This window comes from Falco cherrug, chromosome 3, assembly GCF_023634085.1.
Source record: "Falco cherrug isolate bFalChe1 chromosome 3, bFalChe1.pri, whole genome shotgun sequence".
NCBI lineage: Eukaryota > Metazoa > Chordata > Aves > Falconiformes > Falconidae > Falco > Falco cherrug.
The window spans coordinates 51380769-51400135 of NC_073699.1; the positions used below are offsets into that span (position 1 = coordinate 51380769).

At 41.9% G+C, this 19367-nt stretch overlaps 1 protein-coding gene across 1 annotated transcript in view; it reads right to left on the bottom strand.

The window, feature by feature from the left end:
• Positions 1-2004: 2004 nt before the first annotated feature.
• Positions 2005-19367, bottom strand: part of LOC106630928 (chloride channel protein C-like) — an 81104-nt gene continuing 63741 nt past the window's right edge. The window contains 4 exon segments of the mRNA XM_014277246.3: positions 2005-2035; positions 2115-2323; positions 4425-4520; positions 5485-5599. Coding sequence (XP_014132721.3) covers positions 2005-2035; positions 2115-2323; positions 4425-4520; positions 5485-5599 — 451 coding nt within the window.

Consider the following 19367-nt stretch of genomic DNA (forward strand, 5'->3'; position numbering starts at 1 on the left):
ACTGATGGCGGGGGAATTCCATCCCACACTGCTTTTTGCAACTGGCCTGCACAAAATATTATTATAGAGTAGTTTATATTCCTATAATATCTTTCACACATGTTCTTTTCACAGTAACTATGGTGGATCTGTATCACTGTTCCAACTGTAAAGGAAGAGCAAACGGTATGCCAAGCATTTAAGTGACCAGTTCAAAGTTGGGTAATGAGTTACAGATATCCTGGCTGTCCGCAGCCCTCATACTCTGCAAAGTACACCCCAGCTACAGTTTGTACTGAGTCATTTAGCCACAGATACTATAAGCAAAAACAAATTAGATTACTCAGGTCTTAGAAGGGTGATACTTTGTGTACTCAGTAAATAAAGGAAAAGGAAATCAGCAATGGGCTTTGAACCAAAAATGCAAATTCATGGCAAGGTTATTCAGATTTGATTATCAAGAGGAGAAGAAGAGATTCTCACATCCTTAAGGGGAAATCACTAGGGGGTTTTAGATTAGATCTCTTGTTCTGCTAGCACACAAACCCTAATTCCTTCAACTTTGCATTTTTCAGGTAGGTGAGGCATAGATCAATAGTGACAATGACCTTACTAGTGTACCAGTGAACAAAAGATTACTAATTTAACAGGAGCTAAATAAACATCCACCTTCATTTCTCTTGGATGGGTGATTTGCAAAGCATTTCTCACCCCACATATGACATTTTAACTGACCATTTAAAGCGCCCTTCTCACATACCTTTACAAGTTTCTGGGCTGCCACCTCTTTGAGTTGACTGGACACTTAAGTTTTAAAGTGCTGTGCGTTCTCTGTGGTGCTACAAAAGCAAGATTATTGATAATAAGGACAGGATCCAGCAGGGAAAACAGGAGAAAATCCAGCAAATCTTTGATCCGTAGGAGACTCAAAGCTGCATGATTCAAATACCAGAAATTCACTTTCAGGAATTTTGTCAAGTTTTTTATAACCAGTAAGTTGTTACTAGTTTTCCTAGTAAATAGTATAATAGTAAATAGTATTTATTCTAACAACATTAATAGTGGTGGATTCCTTCATACATGTTTGATTTTAATATCCCAATCTGTGGGAATCCCTCTGGTATTTAACAGAACAAAATTAAACATCAATTACGAAGTCACAGAAGGAAATCTAAAAGTGTCTTTATCCAAAAAATTGTTCACATCAATTTATTAACAAACAACACTTTCCAAGTTTTCAAACATTGTATGACTCAAAAACCATGAAGAATTAATTAATTTGCACTCAGTTTGTAAATATGCTGCTATATACACAAAAACTACTCCCACAATTTATCATGTTGCTTCCCCATTATTAAAATTTGCCCCATACCTCACTGCACATGAACATAACTAAAAATGTTATCATGCCAGATGGAAGGAGAGAAAGAGAGCCTATTCCAGGAGCTGCAGAAATTGAAAGAAATGTAGGCAACAGAAAACCATGTTAAGTTTCTCTTGCTGAGAAGTGTGATGGGAATTTGGAAGGTGCCCCACAGTCAATACCTTTCTGTCATGCACAATTCCCCCTTTCAACTTCTAATGCATGTAGGCCAATCAGAAAGGCCAAGCCCTTGTTCCTTTTGGTTGCCCACCTCTCTCAAGGCAGTATTTCCTCTCAGTTAATCATACATATTCCAACATAAAAACACTGATATGGAAACATTCTCCTTTTTAACAGGCAGATACTCAGAGGCTGAAGATTTAGTCTTCACTGAAACACTTTGCCAACGTAACCACTGCCAATGGTCATGATATTTTTTCATTGGGAGGCATAGACGGTGTGACAAAAGCATTCTTGACATCCATCCCTTCACATCCAATTTTATGTACATCTTCCCTAAACACACGAACTCTTATTTTGTCTCACAAGCATTTAAATTAATGGATTTCACAATCATCAAACAGCTGAAGAGACATAGCTCTGGGCTCCATTCCTACATGTCTAGATACAACAGCTTTTAAGCATCTCTTCTCCAGAAGGGATCAAGTGGAAAAGCTCTGATTTTTTTTTCCCAAGGAAGAACATGGCCTCAAAAAGAAGTGGCAAAGCCTAAGAACGTATCCATGGCCATGAATTCAGGGGCTGTTCACCTGCATCAGGGCTCTGTGGTGCCAGCTGGAGCCTGAGCTTCTCCTTTAGTGGGAAAGGCAGCAGGTCCTTCCTAGTGATCACCCCAACCACTCAGTTCTGTGGGTCAACAACAGTAAGGTGGCACAGCCTCAGGGTGTGGAAGATGATGTAGGTGTGTTGCAGTGAGAAATGAGCTTGGACTGACATTGCAGATTTGTTTATGTACGGGTCCTGTGAGGCAAAGAGAGAAGACATAGGGAGAACACAAAAGCATGAGCGCACCCCTGCCACAGGGGTGGGAAGGAGAGGCAGAAGAAGGAGGCTGGGGAGAGGGGTAGCAGAGCTGAGGGACAGGAGCCAATAAGAACATTAATTCTTCTCTCCCTGTTCCCCATCCCCAATTATACCTAAAACACCAGGAAATACCATAGTAAAAAGACACTTTCTTTTTTTGGTAAACCATCAGGTTCACTCTAAATAAACTATTATGACTGGAATGTACCCAAATCTCACAGGCTAGAAAAGCTAAGTTGAGCTCCATTGATATGGTCTGAGTTTTTACTTGGAAATAGTCAGTGACCTTAATATTTATTAAGTCTTAAGTTTTTTTATAGCTGCTATCTCATTACACAACCATTTATGACATCCTGTAATATTTTGCAGTCAATGCTTATAAAAGTCAATTCACATAGACTGCAGGAAAGAGGACAAAGAAAACAATCATATGGCTCTAAGAAGAAGGTCTGCAAGTACTAAACTGGTCACTGAAAACTATGAGGGCTATAACTGTTTCTTGATAGAAACAGAGCTAAAGACCGCTTTATTGTTAACCAAGCTGGTCTTTATAGCTTATATAGGTATTCACTAGGTTTTTACTTTTCATTTAATTCTACAGCATCCTTCTTATGACTTGGCCTGTTCTGCCAGAGAAGGTGTATTATGCTTCCCAGGTGTATGCTTCCCCAGACAGCGGGAAAATGAAACAAAGACATGATAAAATAATATAAATCAATGCACAGATAGAGGGACACGTCTCTTCTCCCTCTTTCATTTACAGGACTGACAAGACATTCAAAGAGGAAAAAAATTAAAGGCAAAATGGTTTCTTCTTTCTATACCACACATCATTTTGCTGTGGAACTCACTGCCACAGGAAATCATTATGCCCAAAGACTTCACAGTGGTTATTTCTGTGGATATCAGAAACAGAGCTTTCACGAGTGATCATAACAAGTTGTAGGAAGGGATACTAAAGTTTGTGCTTCAGGAATCACATCAGGCACTAAAAGGTTAGGTATCAATGTGAAACCTAATTGAGTGCAATAGGTTTCCCATAACAAGTAACTTGTGTGGCCCAATGGTGCAGGCACTGGACTGAGTCTCGGCTGAGCTGGCTTCTACTGCCATGTATAACCTCATCTTGAGCTTTGAAAAGCCATGCACCCTCTCTCCACCTCAGTTTCCCCATCTGTTAAAAGGAAACTCTTAAACCAAACTAGATAATGGATATTAGGATTGTTGTGGGTTTTATAACTTTTCTCTGCTTCTAGCTATTCTCAAAGCAAGGGATTCAGACTAGATGAATCTAAAACTCAGTCTCATCTTCGTTACACCTAAGTAAACAGAAGCAGATTTTATATCTTCTTAAATAAAACCCATCTGAATTAGGCTCTCTGGCCTGGATTTCCTAGGGTCCTCCCCGCCTCAGTTTCAATGCTGCAGACTGGAAGTCACCAAGGCAGAAACTACATTTGTTTATAACAGGTTTATTTTAGGCTTTATTCAGTATACCAAACGCATTATTGCTTTTGGACCCAGTATTTTAGTATAGTATTTAGGAAATAAATGTGGCAATGTCATAGCAGGGATTAAAAAAAAAATAAAAGGGGAAAGAAATATAGCTTTATTTATAAGTTGATATATAGGCACTGTACCGTAATGGAGCCTAAAACCTCAAAAGTATTGCGTTGTATTTGCTTTATAGGACTACAAGAGCCAAATAATGACATTTAAATGATCTATTCCATTAACATTGTATCATTTTGTCAATCTGGAATGTATTTTAATCAAAAGCCCCCTTGAAATGGTCTCTTTTGTTGTATTTTCTTTTTGGCTCATTTTATCAACATCTGTTATGTTTATACAATATGAATTAAAACTTCGGAATGCTGTTTGTACTCAGCTACTTTTGTTGAGAATGTAACGTCCCAGGATTGGCAGTGTTTATGTAAATCAGTGCGGCTGACACAGCCATCATAAACAAATGAGAAAATATAACAAACACATTGTTCATGGAGGAAATGTTTGTTTTTAGAGCTGGCTTCAGTCTTACCAGATTGATGAAGAGTTGCTGATACCGGGGATCTGTAGCTTAGCGATTCAGCAGCATGGTTAGGTGCGACAGATTGGGCAGCTTCTTCACTGTTATCTGGAATAGGCAAGAATCCATTTCTCTTTCTTTCTGTGCTGCACATTAGAACCCAAGGTTCAAAAGCTTCCCAGTCTGACTCTTAAGAAAAAGTTTTCTAGCAGAGCTACACTGGCAAAGCTTGTCCAAACTTTACAAATTCTTTTGCCAATAAGGCTTAAATAAGCAATTTAAAATAAAACACTTTACTTAGTGTAACTGTATCTCTATTAAGACAACGTAAATTCTGTTGACTTAGGGGTGAGGTTTTTCACGCTGTGAAAATTCACACACTAAGTGGTAATTACATGATAGCATAGTGCAGAAAAATGCAACAAAACTGGTATCAGCCATCAGCTGAGCTTCAGCCCTCTTCCAAAGGAGAAGCTATTTGTATCCTGGCACCTCATCCTATACATAATTGCCCCGCTCCTTCTCAACATTGTTTTGCCAGCCAGATTCCCATTTGCAAACCAAGCTTCAATAATATATGATGACTTTCCAGCTGTGCCTGTATAAATTGCTCAAAACTATGTTACCAGTCTTGTCTTGGTAATAAACTATTTTCTTCTACCACGCTTAATGTTTACTATTCCTAAAAATCCTTTAGTCATTTATCAAAGGGAAGAATGCTACATGCTTTTCAAGTTTGAAAGCTTTTATAAACACTCATCATTCAGAGAGGTGCTATCCCATACAGAATTAAATATTATAATAATTCTGCTACCCATAGAGAAGTTGAGAGAGAGAAGATTGGACCAGCTTATCTGAGCAAGGAAATTCTTTGCCAGCAGTCTTCCACAACATCCAGACTCCAAGTGGCATTATAGTTTATGACAGCTGTCCCTGGAAGGTCTCTGGCCATCCTTTAATTTAAATTGCACCTGAATACTTCTTTATCTCAACCACATACATTACATCATTTCATCCTTCATGGAGAACTCATCCTAAATCACCCGTATACATGCTGATTAAAGGAAAGAACTGGAAGAAAAGAGGTTAGCTTCTCATAGCAGAGAGGATGAGAGGAGGAGAAAGACTCATCATTTGTCTCTGGTTCAGAGATGCGCTCATTCTCCAAAAGCATGCACAGTTCTAACCTAAGGTTAGAGAAGAGGACTACATTCATTATAAGGGGCAAATTTTAAAAAGCAAGCACACATTGCTTTAGCAGCAGCTATATGATGGTACCTTAAGTACTGTGTGCAGTTTTGGGCACCTCAATATAAGGACATCAGATTATTAAAGTGTATCCACAGAAAGGCAACCAAGATGGTGAAAGGCCTTGAGGGCAAGACTTACAAGAAGCCGCTGTTTGTTCAGCTTGAAGAGAAGACTGAGGGGTGACCTCATCGCAGCCTACACCTTCCTCAGGGGGAGCAGGTGCTGATCTCTCTCTGGTGATCAGCGATAGAAATGAAGATACATCAGGGGAAGTTTGGATTGGATATTAGGAAAAGGTTCTTCACTGAGAGGGTGGTCACTCACTGGAACAGGCTCCCCAGGGAAGCTCAAGGCACCAAGCCTGTCAGAGTTCAAGGAGCATCTGGATGATGCTCTTAGTCATATGGTTTAGTTTTAGTCAATCATGTGAGGAACAAGGAGTTGGACTCATGATATATATATAGGTCCCCTCCAACTTGAGATAGTCTATGATTCTAGAGTATGATGGCCTGACCATATATTTCACTTTCCCAAATTTCCATCAGCAATAGCAGCATCACACAAGGTATTTTCTGGTTTACGTTTGTCTAATTAGATTAAAGGACATCGTCTATCCTACATGTTCTTCTTGACCTCGATCAATCTGCTTGGCAGGACCAGCTCATACACTGTCTAGTTTGCACCCAGCAAGACAATACCAATAATAAACAAATACGATTATCTGAATATAAGTAGACAGACTGTTGTCCTTCCCACATCCTTCTTAAGTAACACCTACATTAAAACACAATATCTGCAAAAAAATCATGTCATATTTTAAATCATCAGTGAAACCTTCTCTCACAGTACTGCACTCCAGAGTTCATTAAGACATTTAATATTCTTGCTGATTTAGTCATGTGAAAATGGATATCTTTATCAATAATTATATCATTTCAAACCTTTCTTTAGCATTCTTCCCTTCTGCACTACACATATAAGGCCTTGCCAAAAAATATATTTAAAATTATCACTTATATCTTAGCATCTTTATATCATTTATATTCCTTGCTACACACACACACACTCTACCCACACCGTCCACTTCCAGCCTTTTAACTTATGTTTAGATAACAAACACCTTGGGGACCACCACAAAGCTTTTTGTTTTGCAACGTATGTAACATCACGTTAGCCCTGGTCTGTGATTACAACGAGGAGTTACTACAGTAGTACTAAGATGTGCAACACACTGCTAAATTATGTGCTTGAGGGACCCAGAGGAAAGGAGACACACAGTCTTCATTAGGGCCCCCGAGAAATACAAATGAGGTACAAAGTGGCTTTTGTGACCGGAACACCAAGCATAAGCTGGGAATTTTTCAAATAAATATTTCTGTATCCAAAAATACTGCTTTGTTCAAACCAAAATTTGTTATAGGAATTCATTAGTTTTAACACAATGTCTCCTGGGAAAGAACGGTCTGCTGCAAGGTGGGATTAGCACTCCACAGCAGAGGACTTGCACTAAGACAACGTGCCTGCCAGATCCAAAAGCTGGTGGTTAGTACCCTCCCTAGGGGCAGGATATGGAAGAACTAGGTTCAGGTCCTTTCTCCATGGTCTCCTTCATAACAAGCACATTAGTGGCTATGTATAGCAGTCTTAATTTCTCCTGTTGGAGGGGTTCCATGCTGAATAAACAGGGATCTGTACAACCAGCCCCCCCCCCTGTTCCCACTGGCTGCTCTGACCAGCAGGCTGTTTGCTGTTCTATTATTTTCTTTCCAAACAGTCTTCCCTTCACTATTCAATACTTCTTTGTCCTGCATTTGATGAAGCTGGATCAAAACTGTAAAGAACACAAAGAAAACAGCAAACTTACTATGAGATACTATTGAGCTCTCACACATGAAGAGGTGACATTAAACTAGTTTCCACTGTATTAAAATTAACTGCCGTTTCGCTTGTTTTGGGTCTTTTATGTAGTCTACCTTTTGTCCAACATAAAAACAAAATACTCTGGGAGCATCTACCTCCGCATTTTAGTTCAGATCTGGAACACACACTTGAATGAAACTATCCTATTACCTCCATCTCCCATAGGCTGGTTAGAATTGTGAAGCAGTCACCTTTCTCCTGAGACAGCCAGCTGTTTCACTCTGTAGAGCCAGTCTTGAAATCTGCATTTTGTTAACGTAGACATTGGTCTCTCATCTAAGGTTCTCAATGGGATTTATAAATAAGCATGCCTATGGCTGGGATATAGGTACCATCCTTTTACAGGTGAAGACCTGAATGTGAATACAACTTGTGGAAAGACATCAGTTCTGAAGCAAATCAGTGGCACAGCCAGGAATACTAGGAGTCTGTCACCTGCTCCCACCTTTAAAGCACATCCCATTCACAGGACAAACAAGGAATTCACTATCCTTCATAACTACAGAAACTTTATTTGTCTGAATTTAATAACTGGCCAGCTTTGGCTTTCATAAAATCTGTTTCAGATGACAAAGGAAAGTGCAACACTGCAGCAGAGCTAACTGCTGAGAAAACTGCACTGAGGAAATACTTTGCCCTGGGCTCACATCTCTCCTCCTGGGAAAGTCACTGGCATGCCCTAAGCCTCTTGCCATGCGCATGCCAGCATATGGACATGTTGCATAGACAATTAATGGACTTGGGTTTGAGGACAATGATGAGAACACACTAAAAAGAAGAGTATAGGCATGCTCCAACAGGCAAGATCTACTCCCTTCAGGCTACGTTTGGAGGAGCAAATGGAGAAAAACACAATATACTCATAACGTATTCACTACAGTAGGGGACATAGAGAAGAAATCAATGCAGTCATGCCCTATGAATTACCTTTGGTGCATGACACACTTTGTTCTGCAGGGCTCTGTAAAGATTCACATTTTATGGTCTTTCACAAACAGGTCTGTAATCGTTCTTAGTGAGATATAAATACACAGATCTAAATTCTCCTCCAAGACCATCACATACACCTCCAAGAAGTCACTTACAAGGATGATCACTGGGCCAGGAATACTCTCAAGACTTTAATCCTAACATGTATATATAGATGTCAAGTGCGAAAGTTATGATCCACCCTGATCCTTTCCCAGACTCTGTAAGCTGAGGTCCAAAACACTGTTCAGGTCTGTCCGTAGTCCAGACCGCCATTTTCCACTTGAACATCATGGGCTGAAATTAAAAAAACAGCAACATTCACCATGAGCTGAAAGAGCAGAAACATTTGCTTATCACCAGTGGTTTGTTGGCTGGTTTTGGCAGCTTGCAATTTGCTCGGCACCGCTCTTAACTAAACCCAGCAAGGAGTCACTTAACAGGGCCTTGGGAAGTGTGAGAGAAATTTGGCTAGTCAAAAAAAAAAAGCACACACAAACACAATGAAGGAAACTGCTGGAACATTTCTGATAAGAATCCAAGCCTATTAAAAAGTGCCATATTCAGGAGAAAAATGAACATACATTATTTCACTCAGACTTCCAAAAGTCATGCTTCAGAGGTATAACAACATCACTCTTTGATGTTACATACAACATCCTTCCTATCACATCATCAAGCCTTAAAAAGCAGACCAAACATGTTTCTTGCACTATTTTGTGAGGTTTAACAGGAAGTGCTAGGATTTAGACTTGGAGTCTGCAATTGTTCATTTACTCTTTATTTATTTAAGAAGGAAGAAAACCCTGGAGTAGGGAATCTCATTTCAAAGATACTCTGGCAAAGCATCGCAGTAGTTTCATATGCTCTATCTGTTATAAAGCATGCATCATGAAGATACACCTAATTAAGATAACACATTATTATCCCAATATCCACATGTCAGATTTGGCATAGAAGTCAGGAATGAAAAGTATCTGACAGCTGATTGTGTCACTCTTCTTGTCAAGATGGCCAATTATCTGAGGAAACTACAAATTCTAAATATTGGGGGAGTGACATAAAAGGAACTGCAGCTCCAAAGTAGCTGCAAATGAACAGAAGGAAGATTAAAAGGTGATGTCACTGGCAAAAGCATTCAGGGCAGAACTCTCCCAAAGTGAATGGATAAAATACACAGTGGGGCGGGGAGAGGAGGGAGGATTAGAGAACCTGAAGCATCATTTTTAGCTTGCTTCAGAAAGTTTTAGGGTTATTTCTCCTGCATTAATCCACCAAAGGTACCTGCATGGTTTTTATTCTTGAGCTGATTATTCACTGGTTTATTTTTGAGCAAAGGGGCAGGAGGCCTGCATGGATGAGCAAGGAGCTTCTGGCAAAAACAGAAGCAGCAAGTTTGTGTGGATGTGGGAAAAAGGACAGGCCACTTGGGAGGAATACAGGGATGTCAGAACATGCAGGGAAGCAATTAGGAAGGGTAAGGCCTGTTTGGAACTAAATCTGGTGGAGGAGGTCAGGGACAACAAGAAGGGCTTCATCAAGTACATCAGCAGGAAAAGGATGGCTAGGGAAAGTGTGGGCTGACTGCTAAATGAGGTGGGTGCCCTTGTGACAAAGGATACAGAGAAGGCGGAGTTACCGAATGCCTTCTTTGCCTCAGTCTTTACTGCCAAGGCCAGCCCTCCAGTTTCCCAGACCCTGGAGACAAGAGAGGAAGTCTGGAGAAAGAAAGACTATCACTTGATCAAGGAGGATCACATTAGAGATCACTTAAGCAAACCTGACGCACACCAATCCGTGAGCCTTAATGGAATGCACCTCCAAGTGCTGAGTACCAGCTGAGGGAGCTGGCAGATGTTACTGCCAAGCCACTCTCCATCAACTTTGAAAGGTCATGGAGAACAGGAGAGGTGCCTGAGAAATGGAGGAAAGCCAATATCACTCAAGTCTTCAAAAAGGGCAAGAAGGATGACCCAGGACACTACAGGCTGGTCAGCCTCACCTCCATCCCTGGAAAGGTCATGGAACAGCTCATCCCGGTGGTCACCTCTAAGCATGACTAGGAAAAGAAGGTTGTCAGGAGTAGTCAACATGGATTCACCAAGGGGGAAATCATGCCTGACCAACCTAACAGCCTTCTGTGATGGAATGGCTGGCTGGGTAGATGAGGGAAGGGAGATGGATGTTGTCTACCTTCACCTCAGCAAGGCTTTTGACACCATCTCCCATAACATCCTCATAGGTGAACTCAGGCAGTGTGGTTTAGATGGGTGGACAGTGAGGTGGGTTGAGAACTGGCTGAATGGCAGAGCTCAGAGGGCTGTGATCAGTGGCACAGTCTTGCTGAAGGCCTGTAGCTCGTGGTGTTCCCCAGGGGTCAGCACTGGGTCCAGTCCTGTTCAGCTTATTCATCAGTGACCTGGATGAAGGGACACAGTGTGTCCTCAGCAAGTTTGCTGATACAAAACTGGGAGGAGTGGCTGACACACTAGAAAGCTGTGCTACCATTCAGCGAGGCCTGGACACGCCGGAGAGTTGGGTGGAGAGGAGCCCAATGAAGCTCAGCAAAGGCAAGTGTGAGGTCCTGCACCCGGGGAGGAACAACCCCACGCACCAGTACAGGCTGGGGGTGACCTGCTGGGAGGCAGCTCTGTGGAGAAGGACCTGGGAGTCCTGGTGGACAGCACGCTGGCCATGAGCCAGCAGCATGCCCTGATAGCCAAGGAGGTCAATGGGATCCTGGGGTGCATCAGGAGGAGTGTGGCCAGCAGGTCAAGGGAGGTTGTCCTCCCCCTCTGCTCTGCCCTGGTGAGGCCCCGTCTGGAGTGCTGTGTCCAGTTCTGGGCTCCCCAGTTCAGGAGAGACAGGGAACTGCTGGAGAGGGCCCAGCAGGGGGCTGCAAAGATGATGAGGGGGCTGGAGCATCTCCCTTGTGAGGAAAGGCTGAGGGAGCTGGGGCTGTTCAGCCTGGAGAAGAGAAGACTGAGAGGGGGCCTTATCGATGTCTGCAAATATCTTAAGGGCGAGTGTCAAAAGGATGGGGCCAGGCTCTTTTCAGTGGTGCCCAGTGACAGGACAAGGGGCAACAGGCACAAACAGCAGCATAGGAACTTCCATCTGAATATGAGGAAAAACTTCTTACTTTGAGGGTGACAGAGCCCTGGCACAGGCTGCCCAGAGAGGCTGTGGGAACCCGCCTGGATGAGGCTCTGTGCAACCTGCTGTAGGTGAACCTGCTCTAGCAGGGAGTTGGACTAGATGATCTCCAGAGGTGCCTTCCAACCCTGACCATTCTGTGATTCTGATTATAGCGTATTTTTTGGCCAATATTCAACTCAGTGGGGGCCAGTGATTAACATATTCTGACCAGAATAAAACAAATATCCTTCCATGTATTAAAAATCTACTGTCTCAGAGTTTCTCTCAGACATGTTTAAAATCCAGCAGCATCAGTTACTAAATTTGGATTTCTGTCAGTCATTTTGAGAAAACAATGACAAAAGAACAGTAACAAGTAACAATAAATCACTAACTAAATACAATAAATCACTAACTAAAAACAATAAATCACTAAAATAACTGAATATGGCACCCTGGGACTCTTCACGGTCCTTCCTCATCCTGATACCTGGCTGGTATAAATTATTTCACAATATCAACAAGTCTCTGAAAACTTGATGCAGCTAAGACTTAGTGTCTTGCACCTTCAACTTCCGTAGCAGTAGAAACGAAAGGAGTGCTTAGAGGATTTTGTAGGATCTGATCACTGCTCTGCCCTCAGCAGAAGTTCTAGCGGAAGCATGCAACTCTTCCAAAAGGGCCTGATGAGAGAAGCTTTTTACATGGACTGTAAAATGTGAATTCTATTTAAGAACAGTTGTTACTTTATGTTCTTGGTAAGATAGCCGCTAGTATACAAAATGCATTTTTCTTGACTTCAAATAGCATTGTGCCTTTTTTTAACTGGTGAAAAAGAGTATCCTGTATACGGTGAGCTAGACAGTAGGTAAGAACTAGATCATCACATACCAGGAACTGTTTTAAAATCCACTGAATCCATGTCTTACACAGAAAAATCTCAGGGTTACAGGGTTGTTTCAGGTTAGGCAGCCTAAATAATTACTGTTTACTTAATGTTTTGTTCTTCAAACCAAGAAGGAGCTTTGCATGAATTTTTGGCATTTACCTACAAGATGATAAAAAGGTCATTATCAAGTAGTGGACTGAGGTTTTCCTCAAATCCTGTCCATGCCACAGCCTTTCAAAGGATGCTGAATAAATATTTAATCTTTGTGCCTCAGTTTTCAGATCTACAAAACAGGGATTTCTTCCACCTCAGTGCTGTGTTTTGAGGTTAATATTCATTACTTAAGTTGCCAGCTGTCTGCTTTTATGGGCACCATCAGCGGGGTGAGTGAGCAGACAGTAAGTTCACAGCTTCAACATGAAAATGCAAAGGCAGCTGTTAATAAACTGTAAATTCAACCCTACAGAAAGGCTAGATTTTAGGAAAGGATGAAGGCTTAGGATCACATTTGTATTTCTCTACAAGCTGACTTGTTACCAGGCAGATTTTCAATATCAGAGGAACCTACCACACATTTAAATGACAGGGCAAGTATGCAATCAGTCTTTCCATTCACACACCAGGTTTCCCCATGCCTATATTTGATTTCAACATTTAACAACACTCTGCACTTGCCTAAAAGCCACCCACATGCTGCAGTGAGGCTGCATACGTTTTTAATTTGGCTTTTTGACTTAGCGCACAGCCTCTGCAGCACTCCAGTTTTCCCTCCAAAGGGCTCCATCACAAGTCCTACAGCACCTGAACAATTATTTGTATGGCCAAACAGGCCTACTAATTTTAAAAGTATCATATGATGTTGTTCTTTGGAAGAAAATTTTCACACTTCAGATATGAAATGAAACCACTGCCACATACTCTATAAACCTTCCTCCATCTGTGTTATTCACGAGCTGCAGTGCTCCAGGACCCTGACAATACATGGGAAGATCATAATGGCAAGGGCTTTAGTTGAAAGTGCTGGATTCCATTTATTTTAATAGGCAAGATTACTGTATAGTGTATCATTGAAATTAATTGGATCAGCTTTTCAAAAGCAGGAGTCCAGACAGTGAAAACAAACAATGTGCTGACAGACTTTACTCTCTAACATGAAAACCAAGTAATCACAAAAGCACTTTGGTATTGCCGTCAGCTCCCTAGTCTGCACACCTAAAAATAGTTTTCAAGTCCCTAACGTGCTCTCCCTCCCATTTTTTTCTTCTTTGCTGGCTGAGTTCAGACGCAGCCTCCAAACCACTGCTAATGGTGTTTCTAGCTTATATCAGACTTGGTAGAAACACCATTTCTCAGAACTTACAGCAAAGTCACAGGGACAAGGAAGGGGGGAAGCTGTTCATGATCTTCTAGTAAGAAACAAAACCTCATTTTTATCTCCATTTACTGCATGAACTTTGCAGACTTCTGCATTTGATTGAGTAACTTTGCATTCCTGTGATCTAAACTTAGCAACCTTTCCACAACAGTGCCAGAAGAAGCTCTCCAAGAAGCTTTCAAATCCATATCAGTTATTTCAAGTGTGCCAGCAGCAAGGCTGTCGCAATATTAAGGTAGACATCATTAAGCTCAGTAATTAATTTATGAATTAAATGTTTCAGGTCTCAATTCATCTTTAACTTTCCATTTGTCCCTGAGCTGTTGCACTGCATTGCTTACTGAAGGCAAGTACTTCTCTTGCTAAGAAAAATAAAGGTCTTGCCTTATTAAACAAGTGTGTGGACTCTCTGTACACGTGCACATGCACACGCCTTGAGAGCAGTGTTTCATTAGTCCCAACTGGGAGGGCAGATTAAAGAAAAATACCAGAAACCATACCTACAGCCTGACATATCTATGATATGTTGCAATGCTAGATCGCCTTTCCCACAGCACATATCAATATGCTCTGCTTGGCAGAAAGCATTCCTGACTCACAATGGTTTCTGTTCACTGGACTGACGAGAGGCGAGTCATAGCTAATAAACTGCCATAAAATACACATACGGATACCGCTTTGGATCAATGGTTTCTCTGCTAAAGGATGTTACTGTGTAATACAGCTTTAAGTTTTCAACTTTGTCATATTTTCTAAACTCTGATCTCTTCAATTTACTTTCAGTTATGTGACATTCCCCCTTAGCGGAATGAAAGCATGCATTAGCTAAACAATGTGGTTTGGATTTAGTGTTCCCATGCATCATCGTGAAAATGTTTGTATCAGCAGTAGTGTCATTATTGTTACTGGGAACAGCTGCTCTACCATGTCTTCTGATCGTGGAAAGCAGAGTGTCTCCCTTCCCATCCCAGTTTACAAGCAGGAAATTTAAAGCAGGACCGTCGAGCAGGAGGTTTATGAGTACGCACTGTTCGGTACCTGGCTTCCTCCTGCCACAGAGGAAGCAGAAAGTGCAGCGCAGCCACAGCCGCAGCAAAATAAGTGTTGCAAATATAAATGTAGTTGGCTCCCTCCACAGACAGTTCTTCTGGCTCTGGACCGGGGGCTAACCTGGGGCAGAAGTCCTCCCCTCAGGTGCAGCGCTCTGGCAGCTCGGTTCCATTCGACTCGACACCCTTTGAGCGAGAATTAGAGCCGCGAGTTTGCTGATGATTAAGCAGATGTTTAATATCTCCCCCGAGTTTCTGAAGTGGAAAGATGTAACCCTCAGCCGCCTTGCCAGCGCTCCTTGCCTCACTGATGTAAGTTTCCACATCCAGCTCTGTGTGAGTGACGCCCCGCCAGGAGCATCACGGCGGCGATGCCGAGCTCTGCAGGGCCCTGCCACTTGGCTCAGGCCAGCTGGACATTTTTAAGGAAAGCTCACAAAACTTAGAGCTATTTGCGTGATCACACAGAAGAGCAGGCTCTAACTCCCCTTTCAGAACAAAACCTTCAGGAGCAATTAGGCTTTATTTCAAGATGGATAAAATCCGTTTTCCAGGACATTAGACCTTTTGAAATGTCTTTGGATGGGAAGCCATACTTTCAGTCACTAAGCTTTGGTAACTTTTCAACTACATTAAGACCTCAGCTTTTGAATGTATTTCTTTTTGTGGTTTAGAGCACAAAGTTCTATTTTTTGAAAGAATCTTAGATTCCCAGCTTTGTTACAAAAACAGAAATTAGGTACTCTGAACGCTTCATTTGTATCAAACAAACTTCGTTTGAATTTGGCAGTTACGTAGTCAACACACTCCCATATAGCATATCAAAATGTGTACTAGAACAGTTCAAACATGGTAAGCTACAAGGATTTTTGACAACTTTACCTTCAATATTTTTATGGAAATGTCTTTTTGGCACAAAAATAACAATTCCCATCAACCACAAATGCTGAAGTTTCAGTAAACTTAATGGGTGGGAAGAGATGGGTTTTCCTAGGTGAAAAAATACACGCAAAAATGCAGGCACAATGCCAGAAATGTCACATCCTGTACAGAAGGAGCAGAAGACCAAGTTTTACCCATTTCTGCTTAGACGGATATATTCCATACAGTCTGCTTACAGTCAAAGATACTGTGGTTTCTGCATAACTACTTTCTCCCAATCAAATTAAATTTCCTTCAGCTAAAGGACAAACAAAATGCCAAGTAACAGCTAACAGCTGTGTAGGTAAGAGTGCAAAGGCAAAACCAAGGAATCCAGCCTTCAGCCTTACCACAGGAGAGCTATGTATGGTACAGATCTGAGCAGTTCAGACACGAACAAAATGGCTTATCTGTTAGGGTAAAATTCCCGAACAGGTTACTCAGTGGTATTTGTCAGCCCAGTAGTTTCTCCAGGAAAATTGTCTCATAGCTGTGTTCAGGGCAGAAATTAAGATTGCCGGGCACTACTCCAGCTTCTGCCTCTCTGCACCACTTCTCCTCAAAGGAAACGGTGGGACAGACCAGCATCCACTTGCTTTTCCTCAGTGAATACCAGCAGGATTTCACTGCAGTATGGAAACCCTGCTCCTTCATTTGACTTGACAAAAGTGAGGTAAAGGCAAGAAAAGCCACCCCATCAGAGCAGTCCCTGAGATTAACATGGTATGAGTCACAAATATGCAGTAAATCTACACATAATAAGGGATAAACAGCATCTCCGGAAAAAGGCACCTAGGCAGAAAGCACATTGTCACCCATTTTGGTGGAAGAAATCAGAGAGTACACGAGTGTCACACGTGTGGAGGGAAGTGATCACACATGGGAGGATGCAGAGCATGGCAGCAAAGACACTGCTGATGACGTAACATCATCCTCCATGTTATATCCCAGCCCTGTCCACAGCGTGGGGGAAAGAAATTTGTTACCTACAGCTTCACTCCTCAAATCCTCCATGTCTTCTGTTTTTAATGTGGTTTACATTATAAAGTAACCTCTGGCAAAGATGATGGAGCAGCAAAACACAAGTGATGATGTGTCTAATCTCTTCATCATGTCAAAGAACCACTTCATTGCCCCACAATGGCCCTACACTAGTACATTATAACATATGTGGAAGTGAAAAAATGGCGCTTTTTTCAGTTTTGGTCTCACAGAAATTAGGCAGAAGCACAACTCTGTCTTTCCCACTGGAGGAAGATCTGGAGCCACAGACTAGAGCAGCCAAGGCAAGAGAGAGCCAGGGGACCTCCCAACAACTCCTCAATATGCATTTACAGCTTCACTCAGTGTCTCTGGCAGAAACTTCCTGGGAAGGAAGGCAGTGGTCCTATCCTCAGGTCTCTCTGAAGAATGAATTCCACCTAGCCAGGAGGGCATGCCATCTAGGGCATGACATTTATAGCTCTCAGCAGACTCTGGGCTAACACATTCATAACAGCCCAGCTCCCTTCCTGCAGTCACTGAGGGAAGATGGGGGAGGCATTTCAGCTGCAGCGCAGAAGAATAGCTTGCTTTATTCTGATGTGCAAGTATCATCGTTACCGCGCGAGAAATGAAGGGGGGAAGCCAGTCCCCCAACCCTCTGTGTTGCACACAATAAGTCTATCATCCCCATCAATGCCATGCATCAAGTTCACCAGCCACACGTTCCTCAAACTGAATTCTGCAAGGGTTTCCCAGGCATGCATAGAGCTCTGCCTATGGCAAAGTGTCAAAAGTATTACTCTAAGGAGATCTTTGTTTTGGAAACTTGCTTCTCAGCTACAGTTTGCTTCCTCTTTAACAATTTTAAAGCCAAGGAGTTTTCTTTAGTAGTTGCTTTTGTTTTTTATCTCTGCTGCTCACTCAACTGGGGAAGATAACCGCTTCAGATTTGGGTCACCCATATAAAAATGTGTTTGGTGATCTCATCTTCATCCCCCATGGGTAACCTTTGAGATCACAAAGAACAGGAGAAAAATCTATCCCCACTAAGCAGATTTGGAAGATCTGGGGGGCTTTGTTTGTTTGGAGGGGGTTTTTTTATAAAATTGGAATATCTGGGTGTTTGCTGCAGGCCAGCACTGAGGTGCATTTGTAGGCCCATGCAAGTTCCAGCCAACATTGCTTGGCCACAGTCCTTGCTTTTGTAAGAACTGACACTGACCTTTTCAAAGGGTCAGAATCATTCATATGTATTACAAAACATAACAACACTTTGTCCTTGTACAACAGCTCTCATCACTACAGTTTCAAGTGTGGGCTGGTACTGAATAACTTTTACATTTGGTCCAAATTTACAGGGTTTCATCCATGCTTATTTTATGAGAAGAAATGGTACAGGAAAACACATAAATGAGAAACAGTATTGAAAAACTATGAGCTGCTGCTACCTTCATGCAAGCTTAGCAAATCGTTTGCTTCTTTCCCTTCATTAGCTTGTTGCCTCCTTCTTTTTAACCTAATAACAATATTTTTTTACTAGAAAAAAAATCCAAGCATATTTGAGAATCAATAATAATGCCCAAGGCAATCCTCAAGAAAAACATCATGGCAGTTATTTTTTCCATCATACTTATGCCACCTTTTTTAAAATATGCCAGACAAGCCACATTTCCTCCATTTCAACACTACTGATGTACAAGACGGAAAAATAACTTATCATTTTTCTGACTGTGGTCACATCACCTCCACATGGGATTGCACTGGATCTCCTAGGGTAAGAGGTTGAACAGCACCCTTCCCCTTTAAGGAGTTCACAGCATTTGTCATCTTGCTCTTAACAGTTACGTGCTGCAAGAGCTGTAATTTTATGAGTAAGATGGAAAACCTGAATCCTAACTGCTTATGGTTATGAATATAGTAATTCCATGACACATCACATTTTTGGAGGCTTGTTTCAGAGGACGGCTGCAGAGCATTCCCTTCATGGTGTTGGTGAGAACAGCAGAACAGTAAAGTCTTCTGTGGTCCTCGCTGGGGACAAGACACCCAGAACTCATCACGCAAGTGCTCAGGCTGCAGGGCATGCACTGAGGCAAAAAGGGGTGTCAGAGCACCTCAGGATGCAGTGCTTGCTCCCAGACATAATCTCTGCATGAGTTTCACTGGAGTGAGCCACCAACTAACTAAAAAAGCCATTTCCTGCTTCTTTGTCAACCATTTCAAATGTTGTCTTGGTTTTACTCGAAACAGTCTAACAACAGTTAATTTATGCTGAAAGTGACAGGGAAACTTTTTCATTCATCCCTGTTAAAAGGCTGTAAGAGAAGGCAGCATAAAAGAGCCCTGTGGGGATTAAGCAAATGACAAGCCTACCAGGACTGTCAGGTATCATCAGCTTTGCTCTGAAGGCACCTCTTTTTGGGATGTGCTAGTGACCAGCCTTCCACCCCCCCCTTTTT